This window comes from Ruditapes philippinarum, unplaced genomic scaffold (genome assembly GCF_026571515.1).
Source record: "Ruditapes philippinarum isolate M1 unplaced genomic scaffold, ASM2657151v2 ctg2142_1_1_1_1, whole genome shotgun sequence".
NCBI lineage: Eukaryota > Metazoa > Mollusca > Bivalvia > Venerida > Veneridae > Ruditapes > Ruditapes philippinarum.
Genome location: NW_026861827.1, coordinates 189,575 through 203,920, shown reverse-complemented (window position 1 = coordinate 203,920; position 14,346 = coordinate 189,575). Strand labels below are relative to the sequence as shown.

The window sequence follows — 14,346 nt, the reverse complement described above, 5'->3', positions numbered from 1 at the left end:
TTAGAGCATTAAGCGTACCCAGTGATAAAAAACAACAAGATAAATGTGAGCAATATTGAATATGCGCCCATTAGGCAAGATGTATACCAGTATTCTTAAAGCATTATAACTACAAGAAACAGCTTCGTATATGAGCTATAGATAATAGATTTTATCAACAATTAGAAACTTTGAGATTTTTAAACATTGAAAGTAATTATTGCAAATGTTAATCATGGATATATGACTCTATCGAATCAGAATAGCATTTTATGTTGTCCAATTTATACTGATATGAGAACCAAATATTTTGGAAACATTTTATGACCTACCGTACAAAACAATCGACTATATTGTCCACTAATAACAAATGTTTATTCTTAAATGTGCTCACTTTGTTCATAATGCATTTAAGTTGAGGCAACAGCCTCTTGAATATATATAACACTTATTGCACCTGAGTTTGATTCATGTATTCTTTTTGTAATATATTGTATTATATGTTGCACTCCCTTTACCTTCGAAAACTGGAACTCAGACGTATAGATGCTAGGTTATCCCTTCTCTATAAGATTCACCATGGTCTTGTTGCTATCCCTATAGAAGAATATTTGACACCCCTGTCCCGCCCGAATATCACGCCATGGCCATCCCTTATGTTATAGGTTATTCACAGCAACTTCAGACTATTATAAATTCTCATTCTTTCCTAGCTAGGACGGTACATGTATAAACCACTGGAACCACCTAACCCCTGCAGTTGCCCTACTCCCTACTCCCTACCCCAGAGCAGTTCAGTGCAGCCATAGCTTGCAACGCACATGTCTCACCCAAGTTTTCCAGGCTCTGTTTTTTAACATTTTTAAAAATTCTTTTATCCTCTTCTAAAAAAAACCTCTTTTTAACTTTCTTGCGATTTTTGACGCGCAGACATGTCTTCGTCCCCGCGAGAGGTTTGACATTAACGGAAGATAGATAGATATAATGTTTCTGGTGTTCAGATTTAAGAACATGCAGTGAAAAATTTGTCGTAATCAATAGAGTTCTCTGAGGCTATGTTTTGCGGCCCAAGTCTATTGGAAAATCAGTAGTACCGTATAACCTTAAGTAACTGATAAGGAAGAAAAACATTTAGTGTTATTTAACCTAAGTGGTTAGTGAACGTGAAACAGAAAATTGACAAGCATTACAGTACCCATTGTTAGTATTAATTTAATCGTAATTGAAAATCGAAGAGAAAATCTAGATCAAAGTATTTTCTTGCATTATTTTTAACTTTTGAGCAGTTGTTCGTCCTGGAATTTTTGAATTGCATAATTGTAATCAGTTTTCGCGATAGGAAATTATTCAAATTTTACCAATGTGTCGTCATCGCTGCCTCATAATTCCAATATAATTGTGTATAATAGGCCTGACGTTAGTAAAAGAGTTAAATATGTATGAAATGAATGTAAGAAAGTGTTCAAGCCACTTAATGAATAGAACAAGCTTGAAACCTAAATGCAAATGATATGCAATAATAAACTAATAAACACCTATAACTCATGCTGGTTTCCTTAACTCCAAAAACAATTAACATTGCTATTTCAACTGCAAATGAATTTATTTGTAAATACTGACCTGCAACCTCTGTTTAAACTTAACTAAAAACTTTCTTGTATTATTTGGAAATTCGATTGGTTGCTGAAGGCTTGTCGATAAGTGATGATTTTATTCTGCATTTCACTGCAGATCATTTTTGTCATCCTTAATTAAGTGTTTAAAATGCTTTATCATAGGAAGTATTTGTGTTTTCTGATTCAATTAAACTAAGATAAAAATTACAGGTCTACTTAGTCATTTTTAATACATTTTTCCTGGATGTACTGTAGTCGAAATATATTGACATGCCAAAGCTAGATTCTGATAAACTTTTGTTCTGGGTAAGAATCTCGCTTTTCACCAAAGAAAATGTTCTTATTATGTTGTACGTAGAGGGGAGATATTGTGTTTACATAAAATAGCACAATATCTCATTGCTTAGTACAAATAGTTGGACTAGGATGTTATATTAAGAAAAAAGTATGAGAAACCCTGCTTATACGAGAAAGGGATACTTGTATCTTTTGCTTCAAATTCAATTAGATTGTTTCAAATCTTGCTTTCTTTTATTTAGATTTGTTCCTCATTGGCACAATTTTGAAGAAGAAAAATGGATCCAGAATCTATATTCTACGCTGTGTTTGCATTTATGTGGCTGGTCTATTTATGGGAGTCATATTTATCATATAGACAGGTAAGAACTAAGATGATTTGATATCACAAGTTGCATGACTATTTGGGATAACAGCTAGTTTGAAATACTACAAAAATATATACAGGTATACATGTCTACGTCCCTGCAAGGGGTTTGGCATTAATGGAAGATAGATATGAAAACCCCCATTAAACTGCATAATGGAACAAACTAGAATGCCATATAAATTTATGTCTAAATCTGCGATTTGGTAATAAATGTTTTTTAAAATTTTCTTCAAATTAAATAATCTTGATGTCATCAAAGATGTACATTATTTTACCATTTCCCACTTAAAGCAGATTAACAAACTACTTTTTAAAAGGATAGTAATGTTTGGTGTAAATGTTCTAACTCTAGTTAAAGCCATTAATTTTTCAGTTTGAACAAATAACCATTATCATTGAACATTAATTCAGAAACAAACATACTTATTACTTAAAATACAATGTTCAAAGATACAAATTTTTTGGGACATTCTTTTTTTTTTAAGAATTGAAAAATGTGCCTGATAACTAAATGTATAAGGGGAGGTTATGCATATTTGAAAAGCATTTATAGCCTATAAATAACAAAAAATTTGCTTATAAATGTAATAATGTTGTTAACCTCTATTACACATTCTATTTATACAGTACAATGTCTATCAATATGATAAAATAGCCTGAGTTACTGAAGATGATAAAATAAATAGCCAATCCTGAGGGTGATAAATTTGTACATGTATATTTGAAGATTTGTCTATTTTTCAGAGGGAGCTATACAGAACTGTGACACATATACCAGAGAAGTTAAAGGGTGTAATGGATCAAGAGACATATGAGAAAGCCAGGCTGTATAATCTTGACAAGAGCAACTTTGGCTTCTGGGTAGGAATTTGGGGAGAAATTGAACATTCTGTAAGTTAAATAAATTAAGTTTCAGGTGATAGTCTAGTATTGTAGCCCCTAAAATGCTTTAAAGCACCTAAGAGTAAAATAAGGTTAATCTAAACAAAACAAAAAAAAAGCATTTCTCAGACTTGGGAACTCTTCATTGATAAACAAAGGTATTGCTAGATCTAACTTCATTTTCATCTTGACTATTCAAAGAATAGGGAGAGCTATTGTACTTTCTCTGATGTCAGTGTTGACGTTATTGTTACATTTCCGTTAAGTTTTTACCTGCAAGTTGGTATCTTCAAAACTACCGAAGGGAATGGGTTGAAACCTGTTTTTTGTGATTATCTAATAGGATGGGTGCAGGTCCCATAACTTTGAGTTACCTTGTTTACAGAGTTATGCCCCTTTTTGGACTATCAAGCACTGAGAATAGCCGTGTACGCTGTCAGTGTTATGGACAGTTATTCAAATTATTCAAACCTTAATTATTTTATAACTTTTTTTTCTAAATTTTGATTAGTTTTAAGTGAAATCAAATTTGCATGGTCAAAGTGAATTCAAATTTGTATGCTCAAAGATCTTATAATATGCTCATTTATTGATTGTATTTGTTACAGCTGATATTGTTATATGGTGGAATTCCATTTCTGTGGAATATATCTGGAAATGTATTGGCCAACTATGGCTATGACTCCAGCTATGAGGTAATTTATCATTAATTTATGTATCAAACTATCTCTGTTAATGGACATGTTTCTTAATGATTACTAATGTACATTTAAAATCTTATAAGCAGAATATTATATTTTAGCAGATACAAAACTTTTATTAAAAATGTATCTTTCATTAAAGAATATTGCCTTGAGCAGGGAAATTTGATACAAAGTGAAATGTTCTTGTATGAGGAAATTATCTGTTTATAGTTTAGATTTTTTCAAGTAATCAACCCTTAACTGCTGAATTTTGTCCTGCTTTGAAACTGGAACAGTCTATTCAAAGTAAAAGGGATTTTAGCATCAAAATACAAAAATTTATCTACAAACCAGTATAGAGCTTGGTCAGACTGCATGAATGTCTAGGGTGGTCTGATGTGCAAATTGCATTTTCAGTTTCAGCAGGGTTACAGTTGCAGAATTTCAAAGATATGACTTAAAAATAGATATTTACTTGTGTCTTATTTCAATATAAATTTTTCCAAATTTCAGATTCTGCAATCAGTGGTATTTCTGATGTTTTCCATGTGTTTTTCAACAGTCACCAGTATGCCATTTTCAGTGTACAGTACCTTTGTCATTGAACAAAGACATGGATTCAATAAACAGGTTCCACATAATATATATTACAATATAGCATTAATGCACCCTTTTTTGTGCATAGATCTGCAGAAGCAAGGGGAGGCAGAGCAAGATATGTTATAAGGCAGAGAGCCTCTGCATATATTAATGCACAAAAAAGATGCATAAGCTATTAAGCACTATTCTTGCATTACAGTATATGTCTGATTCAGTCATTTCTTGTCTCGTTACTAGTTTAATGTCAGTATAAAAAGGTATAGAAATGAATCTGTTTGAAGGTCATTCATGCTGTATGTTAAGTTGGCATTCAATTGTCAAAGTATGTGTATGTATTATTAAAATATATAAAGAAAATTATAGAAAGGATTGTTTAAAAATTAATAGCACAAGCACATCTTCACTTTAACTGACATTTATTTATGCTTTACAGTTACTTGTACACCTGCTTTAAGCTCACCTGAATCATAGTTTCGAAGCAGGCTATTAGAATGTAGGCAGGTTGCTTGATAGTCCAGTTATACCTTTTTCTTCATCACTTTTAGTATAGTTAAGTATATTTGGTGACTATATTTTGTATTTTAGACACCAGGATTCTTTGTGAAAGATCAGATCAAGAAGTTCTTTGTAACCATGGCGATTGCTTTACCAATCACAGCGTTGTTGATCTACATTATACAGATTGGTGGGGACTACTTCTTTATCTATGTGTGGCTATTCCTACTAGTAGTCTCCCTTGTAAGTAGATTTTAAATTTTACATCTGCAAAAATAAAAGGGAAATGCCACAAGTTAGTGTGTTATTCTGACAGTGGTTACGCTTTGCTAGCTTAAAATTTGTTTTTGGATTTTGTCAAAGAATACTTTCAAAATGCCTGTATGAAAGAAATATGGTGTATTTGTAAATTTCCTTAAAAAGTGAATGGTGCATGTGTGAAATCATTGCTAAACAGTTAAATGTCTGCTTGAAATAGCAGCAAAATATTTTGTTCTGCAACATTTTATTCTGTTAATATACAATATGCTAGAGTGTTGGATAACAAAGATATTCTATGTTACAACTTTTTGGAGAGTATGCCATAAGATTATAGAAACAATATAGGATAACTGTTTAAAAAAAATTATAAAAATTTTCATTAGATGTGGATTTATACCCTTTTGCTTGTGCTCTTAGTGTAAATATGGGCTGTATTATATTTTACTCTTATTTAATGAGTTGCATGGCATAAAAGAACAAAAATATGATTTTAAATGGTGAAAAACCTTCAGGAATAAAATCAGGTTTGAAAAGTTGACAATGAAAATTGTTACCATCAGGGTGTAAGAATGAAAAAAAAAATTGGGTTAAGCAGGCTCTGTAGAAAAACAAGTCAAGGACTGTATACCATATTTTATTTTACAGCTGATGATTACAATCTATGCTGATTACATCGCTCCATTGTTTGATAAATTTACACCATTACCTGAAGGAGAACTGAGAACTAAGATTGAGAATCTAGCAAAGAGTATTGATTTCCCTCTAACTAAACTCTATGTGGTGGAAGGTATGTATACCAACCAGATGTTTATATGATAACAAACCAAAGTTTTATATTTTTCAAAGATCTCTCATATTATATGTCTCAGAATTATCTCTAAATTATATACATGTAATGTATTTGGGAGCTTTATTGGTCAAGGTTACTGTTATTGAAAATTGATTTTGGAGTCATTTGCAACTCACCTCTTTCATTTGAGAAAAAAGAATTTTCAGTGAAATAAATATTACTGTATAGGCCAAATTGCCTAAAATTGTCTCAAGACTTAACTCCCAGTGGTGGAGCATTTAATAGAGACTTTTAGTGTACATACACTTACCAAAGGTTTAAAAATTTGAAAGTCATAGTCCTCACTGTTTCCTAGGTTTTGGGACTCGACTTTCACTTGACTGCTGCATAAATATGAATATTTATTCAAATTTACTAAATTAAATATAGAATTTACAATGGTTATTTTTGTTCTGACAGGTTCTAAGAGGTCTTCCCACAGCAATGCCTACTTTTATGGGTTTTTCAAGAACAAAAGAATTGTTTTGTTTGATACATTATTAGAGGATTATTCCCCATTGAATGAGGGCAAAAAGGTAAATCCTAAAGATTCATATCATCAGTCACATCTGTATGGAAAGTACTCGTGCAAGTGGTGAAAGAAATCTGTATTCTTTCTTTTATACTCATTTCAATCATATTTGCTCATGCCGACAAGACAGGATATATCCATTTCAATCATATTTGCTCACAAGATTCCAGGGGGGACGAAATTAATTGTACATATTGCCCAGGTTGTCCCACAGCCTGTATGGACAAGAACGAACTGTATAAAATATCATACAGGCAAAAAAAAAAATGTTTAAGATAAAATGGATTTTGCCCACTCTGAAGACTGGTTAAAGCCATTTCAGTTGTGTTTGCCTGTAACATGGGATGTACCCATTTCAGTCTCATTTTTGTACAACTATACAAGATAGGATAGGATGTACCTGTTTCAATCATGTTTGCCTACAAGATAGGACATAGTGGCTTCAGTCATGTTTGCCTACAAGATAGGACATAGATGCTTCAGTCATGTTTGCCTATAAGATAGGACATACTTGCTTCAGCCATGTTTGCCAACAAGATAGCGCGTAGCCGCTTCAGTCATGTTTGCCTACGAAATAGGACATAGCTGCTTTAGTCATGTTTGCCTACACATAGGACAAAGCGACTTCAGTCATGTTTGCCTTAAAGATATGACATTCCTGTTTCATTTATATTTCCAAACAAAATAGGATATACCTGTTTCATTCATGTTAGCCTATATTATGTGTTATAGTATCCATTTCAGTCAAATTGGGATATGTTAGCCTGTGAGATGTGTATATCTCTATCTGGTGGATATGTAACATTTTATCTGATTTATTGATTTCTAGTTTGGTCATTTTCTCTAATTTTTATTCAAAGTAAAATGTAGTAAAGAAAAAGACCAAGCATTTTAGTGTTTTACCTAACAGTATCAAAAATTTAATTCTTTATAGGAAGGGGAGTCTGAAGATAAAAGTGATGAAAAGACAGAAGAAGAACCCAAAGTGGATGAAACCAACACAGAGAAACCCAAAGAGCATAAGAAACAAGGTTGTAACAATGAAGAGATTCTAGCTGTTCTATCTCATGAACTAGGCCACTGGAAATTAGGACATATAATCAAAAATCTAGTCATATCTCAGGTTTGTAAATGTGACAACTGTAAATTTGTATATTCAGTAATTACTTAAGGCAATGTAAAAAAAATACAGCCGCTATAAGCTTGGTGAATGTGACAAATTTACGTTACTTTGATTTATACAGAACTGATCTTAGTTTAATTGTGTAGGAATTTATAGCTTAGAGACACAGTCTCAAATCTTTTCCTAGGACAAACCAGTATTGATAAATGAGCAATTAGTGTTAGGTTTTTTGCTTAAGGAAACAACAACTCGCCCCCTGACATTTGAACCCACACGGAGGGTGATCCTTGGATTATGAGTCCCATCCTGTGAAACACTTGCATTTCAAAATAGTTCTTGTATTTCACTAAATGTGGGGGGTGGGGGGGGTGAGGAATTATTGAAATAAAATGCATGTATTGTGAAATAAGCTCCTACAGGCATCAATAGGGTTAAAATTTAATTGAATCAATAAACTACTGCATTCTCTATTGTTCATACTAATAAATTGTTTCATTTTTTTTCCCCTTAATTATTTAGGTGAACTCATTCATGTGTTTTGCTGCCTTCGCTTTCCTCATAGATCAACAAGTATTATATACAGCATTTGGATTCAATACTCGGCCAACTCTTATAGGACTCGTTATCATTTTCCAGTATGTGTTTTCACCCTACAATGAGGTAAGACATCTGCATGTTTACTTAGACCAATATAGACAAATAAAACTTTGATTTTTAAAGCTACATGCCTCCAGATGAACCAAAACATTTCAAGAAATTTAACCTTGAGGAAAATGTACCAAGATTTTAAGAAAAGTAAAAATACTCACAATTCAAGAAAGAGTTTCCATGTTATGTGATTAATCATGACTGATTTTGTAGTGTTCATCACCTATTTCTACTGTGTGACTAATGCAGTAAGGGCTATTTGTACATATTCTGGCAATTTCCGTAGATTTTAAGTGACATTTGAAAAGTATATACAAAAATGTATTATTTTCTTTGTTCACTTGACAATATTTTACATTTTAATATATTTTTAAAAAATTTTGTGAAAATTATTATATATATCTTGAGGCATGCTGCTTTAACCTGAACATAAATGTACTGTAGGAATTTTTCTTATGAGGAAAACATTAGCCTCCTGTAATACTATGTTAGGTACAGAGCTTATAGACATGTCAGGGGATCTTTATGGCTTTGAATCTCTTGCCCCATCTCTTTTATGCTGTTGGTTCATAGAATTTCTTCAGGAACATTGTATTCTTTTATGTGGGGGAAGATTTACACTTTAAATTACAGCTAGCTTATGGACAGTTGATGGTTCTACTCATATTTCACTCCTGCCTGAAATAAATCATTCAGGGGCATCTGTGGTCTTACTTTTTGCACCAGTGATGCTGAAAAGTGATTTATTGCTGTCAATGGAGTTTTAGCTGGAATATTCGAAAAATAGAGCTACCGGTATTGTACTCACTCAGGAGTCAGAGTCACACTTTAGTTAACATTTCCTACCAACAGCCCTCATTTCAAATTTATTATCCCCCGCCGAAAAATTTCGGCGGAGGATATAGAAATAGTCTCCGTCCGTCCGTCCGACCTTCTGTCCGTCCGACATTTTTGTCCGGAGCATATCTCTAAAAGTATTTGAGGTATCAACTTGAAACTTCATAGGTGGATAGACCTCATTTAGGAGGAGTGCAGTGCACAAGAATGATAACTCTACCTTGCATGATTTTTGAGTTATTGCCCTTTGTTATTTTTCAAAATTGATTTTTGTCCAGAGCATAACTCCAAAAGCTTATGAGATATTAACATGAAACTTCATAGGTGCATAGATCTCACTCAGGAGGTGTGCAGTGCACAAGAATGATAACTCTACCTTTCATAATTTTTGAGTTATTACCCTTTGTTATTTTTCATACCTAATTTTTCACCTGAGTGGAGCATAACTCAAAAAGTGTTTGAGATATCAACATGAAATGTCATAGGTGGATAGATCTTATTGAGGAGGAATGTTGTGTGCAAGAATGATAACTCTTCCCTATACAATTTTTGAGTTATTGCCCTTTGTTTTTTTTTATGTTATTTTGTCCAGAGCTAATATCTCAAAAAGTATTTGAGGTATCAACTTGAAACTTCAAAGGTGGATGGATCTCATTGAGGAGGAGTGCAGTGCTTAAGAATGATAACTCTACCCTGCATTATTTTTGAGTTATTGCCCTTTGTTATTTTTCAAAATTAATTTTTGTCCAGAGCATAACTCAATAAGCCTTTGAGATATCAAAATGAAACTTCATAGGTGCATAGATCTCACTCAGGAGGTGTGCACTGCACAAGAATGATAACTCTACCTTTTATAATTTTTGAGTTATTGCCCATTGGTCTTTTTCATACTTAATTTTTCAATTCAATTTTTTTCTCAAAAAGTATTTGAGGTATCAACTTGAAACTTCATAGGTGGATAGATTTTACTGAGGAGGGATGCAGCACACAAGAATGATAACCTACCCTGCATTATTTTTCAGTAATTGCCCTTTGTTATTTTCAGCCATCAGTATTCACATAGGTTTCAAATCTGTAATCATTATAGCCATCAGTTTTCATTACCAAAAGACCTCTCAAAATGGAATTATTCCGCTCTACTACATATACATTCTTCCAATGAGCAAACACATTCGGCGGGGGATGGCCATGTTGACATGGCTCTTGTTCCTAAATAAATTTGTCAGATTGTATGAAAATAATTTAAATGTTATGAAATGTTTTTATTAGTCCCCTACCGGTTTAACCGGAGGGGACTTTAGGTTTACACTCCGTCCGTCTGTCTGTCTGTCAGTCCGTCCGTCCACAAAACTGGATCCCGCAATAACGCAAAAAGTGCTGAAAATATTTTTATGAAACTTGATATAGGGGTAGATGGCAGTATGGAGATTATGCACGTCTTTTTTTTTTCTTCCTATGTTGAAAATTCTGGTTGCTATGGCAACAAATAGTCTGAAAATATGGCAAATATAAAACATAAACTGGATCCAGTGATAACTTAAAAAGTGCTGAAAATATTTTTATGAAACTTAAAATATTGGTAGATGGCAGTCTGGAGATTATGCACATCTTTTTCTTTTCTTCCTATGTTGAAAATTCTGGTTGCTATGGCAACAAATAGCCTGAATTTCAAGATTTCTGATTTAAATTTTTCAGCTTTTTCACTATAAGTTCTTTATTTCTTAAGGTGTTTACTTCAAACTTTAAATATAAGTTTCTGGTCATCAACTACATCATATGTGATAAGGTTTACAACTCTAGCACAAAAATTATCAGTACCTCCCTTGAACTTAGAATTTTTATGAAAAAAAAAGTTGTCTTTTTTAAATAACTTCTTTATTTCCTAATGTATCTACTTCAAACTTCATATATATGTTTCTTATTATCACTTAACATTTTTGAGAAGGTTAAATACTCTAGCAAGACTATTTCCAGAATTATGTCCCCCTTGAACTTAGATTTTTTTCGAGAAATTGGTATTTTTCACTCCATCTTCTTCATACCTTATAGGATTTACTTTAAAATCCCACATTGTAATAATATGACAAGGTTGTATAAACATAATTTCCTTACTAGGCAGGGAAACTTAACACATTACTATATCAAACTTAGAACTCAAAAGATATAAGTTCATTCATGTCATTCATTCACTGGTAAAATTGAATGGCCAATAACCCATCAGAATGTTGCTGGGGTTCTAACCGGTAGGGGACTTATGGATTGCTTGCAATACTATGATAATTGCTTGTTTTTTATATAAATTAAGAAAATCATTAACTTTTTATATATTTTGATGATTTTTTACTTTCTGTAGTTTAAATTTCCTAAAATTTTGATCGATTTATTTCAGATACTGTCCTTCTGTGTGACTGCTCTGTCGAGGATGTTCGAGTTTCAGGCCGACAACTTTGCCAAGAAGCTGCGATACACGGAACCACTGAAAACTGCCCTCATTAAACTAAATAAAGACAATCTAGGTTTCCCCGTCAATGACTGGCTGTATTCAACATGGCATTTCTCTCATCCTCCGTTGCTGGAAAGAATTAAGGCTCTAGAAAAATCTGATTAATATCATATAGACTTTTTAGCTTATCAGATTTAAATAAGCTGTGCTTTACACTTCTACAGCTGATGTTGTATAATTAATTTTTTTCTTTTTCTGCTTTGAATTATTATTTATCTGTTGTTAATTTATGAGGTTTTTGTCGTTAAAGTGAATTGGTCTATAATGGAAGGTCTGTAAAACTCAATAAACAATTCATTTGAACATATTCTAGTATTGTACATAACAACAAAACATGAAAGAATTATATATGGATGTTGTTGGCAAGTGTGAGATACACGATCTGATTTTAAATATTTTTAGGCTATAAAATTTTGTAGAACAAAATATTTTTTACCATATGAATGTCCATACCAAATCATTTAGAACTTTATCAACATTTTTTTTTCAAGCAATGTTTTTTAAGAATATCCAAACGATACATTTCTGTTGTTTTTTGTCAGTATTTGAAATACTGAAAATATGTCTGTTGTAGACCAATTCACTTTAATAATTAAGTGGTGCATCAATTATGGCATATGTTAGAAAATTTTAAGAATTTAAAGTACAAAACTTGGATTTCTGATGTAATGTTGAAAGGACTAAATCAAGAAGAGCTATATAATTATCACTACTATATGTGTACATATCTGAACACTTTGCTGAAAATCTTTATGGATTTCATTGTATATAAATTGCTAATGTTATTCAGATAAAACCTTTGTAAGTAGCAGTGTACAAAAAAATAGCAGTGTTCAAAAATGTATCAATGACGGAATGTGTAAGTAAATGTATCAAAAAATCACTGTGAAATTTGCTGAACAGATATTAACCTTTAAAGCTGCACACCTCCAGATAAGCAAAAATATTTCGATAAAATCAAACCTGAGAAAAATGTACAAAGATTTTAGGAAAGGTATAAAGATTCAAAATTCTTGTACAAATTTACATGAGTGATTAAGCCCAATTTTTCAGTTTTTTAAAATAACTTCTAGTGCTATTTAATGCTGAAGGGGTATTTTTTGCATATTTTGCCTCTTAAGTAATATATATAGGTTGTGCTTTTTAAATGTGAAAAATTGCATTTTTTGGTTTACTACAATAAAAATAGTATTAAAAAACTTTTCAAATTTTCAAAAAATTGGGCATTTATCTGGGGGCATGTTGTTTTTAAATAACTGGAAAAAAAGAAACAGTGTTAAACAGGCATATCGATGCAAATTGGGCTAGGTTAGATTATTTTTATATTTAAATCTCTTAAAAATGAAAAGAATTCCCTCAAATTCAAAGACAGCAATACTTCCAGGGAAATGGTTAAAGGGCATGACTTCAAACCCCTTGCCCCACTGCTGGGGTTTGAATCCCAACAGGGACTTTGGTTGGTTTCATGTGAGGAAGCTATCCAGCTAGCTTGTGGACTGTTGGTGGTTCTACTCGTGTGCCAGTTTCGTGCCTGAAATTTACATGGAAGGGCATTCGAGGTATTCCCCCGGGCCAAAAAAACCCGGGGAAAGTCCCCATAGTTTATTTAAGGGTTTTAAACCCCAAAACCCAAAAAAATTTTTAAGAAGGCGGCAAATTAAAACATAAATTCTTTTATGGTAAAGGTTAAAAGGTACTTCTCAGAAACCTCAAAAACTTGTTATACCCCAAAAACGAAGTTTGGGGGGTATATAGGAGTCACCCGGTGGTCGGTCGGTCCAGACGTCCGTTGCATTTTCCTTGTCTGGAGCATAACTTGAAGAACTAATGGTTGGAATTCAATATAACTACATACAATGGTTCAAGCACATTGAGAGGAAGTGCAGTGCACAAAGAACCATAACTATATCTTGACTAATTACAGAGTTATTGCCCTTTGTTACTTTTCCTTGTCCGGGGCATAACTTGAAAACTACTGTTGGAATTGAAAAACAACTTCATACAATTGTCAAACACAATAAGGGGAAGTGCAGTGCACAAGAACTATAAACTCTATCTAAAGTAATTACAGAGTTATTGCCCTTTGTTGCTTTTCCATTGATTTTTTTTTTTGTCCGGACCATAACTTGAAGACTAATGGTTGGAATGCAATATAACTACATACAATGGTCAAGCACATTGAGAGGAAGTGCAGTGCATAAGAACCGTAACTCTATCTTGACTCATTACAGAGTTATTGCCCTTTGTTACTTTTCCTTGTCCAGGGCATAACTTGAAAACAACTATTGCCCTTTGTTACCTTTCCTTGTCTGGGGCATAACTTGAAAACAACTGGTTGTCATACAAAACAACTTCATAAAATTGTCAAACACAATAAGGGGAAGTGCAGTGCACAAGAACCATAACTCTATCTAAAGTAATTACAGAGTTATTGCCCTTTGTTACTTTTCCATTGATTTTTTTATCTGGACGATAACTTGAAGACTAATGGTTGGAATTTAATATAACTACATACAATGGTCAAGCACATTGAGAGGAAGTGCAGTGCATAAGAACTATAACTCTATCTTGACTAATTACAGAGTTACTGACCTTTGTTACTTTTCCTTGTCCGGGGCATAACTTGAAAACAACTGGTTGGCATTCAAAACAACTTCATACAATTGTCAAACACAATAAGGGGAAGTGCAA

General features: G+C 32.7%; 1 protein-coding gene across 1 annotated transcript; it reads left to right on the top strand.

Moving 5' to 3' along the window:
- The first annotated feature begins 1,049 nt into the window (after positions 1-1,049).
- LOC132716958 (CAAX prenyl protease 1 homolog) lies at positions 1,050-12,538 on the top strand. Its single transcript, XM_060700303.1, has 11 exons — positions 1,050-1,179; positions 2,135-2,254; positions 3,007-3,153; positions 3,753-3,839; positions 4,341-4,457; positions 5,013-5,165; positions 5,829-5,970; positions 6,433-6,548; positions 7,479-7,667; positions 8,187-8,327; positions 11,542-12,538. The coding sequence occupies exons 2-11, from the start codon at positions 2,171-2,173 to the stop codon at positions 11,758-11,760; spliced, it is 1,395 nt and encodes a 464-aa protein (XP_060556286.1). The 5' UTR covers positions 1,050-1,179; positions 2,135-2,170; the 3' UTR covers positions 11,761-12,538.
- The last annotated feature ends 1,808 nt before the right edge of the window (positions 12,539-14,346 follow it).

What these genes read in the sequence shown, in the direction of transcription:
- LOC132716958 (XM_060700303.1), top strand. Translation starts at nt 2,171, where the DNA reads ATGGATCCAGAATCTATATTCTACGCTGTGTTTGCATTTATGTGGCTG. An exon ending in CATTGAATGAGGGCAAAAAG is followed by an intron (nt 6,549 to 7,478) that starts GTAAATCCTAAA and finishes AATTCTTTATAG; the next exon opens with GAAGGGGAGTCTGAAGATAA. An exon ending in TGTTTTCACCCTACAATGAG is followed by an intron (nt 8,328 to 11,541) that starts GTAAGACATCTG and finishes GATTTATTTCAG; the next exon opens with ATACTGTCCTTCTGTGTGAC.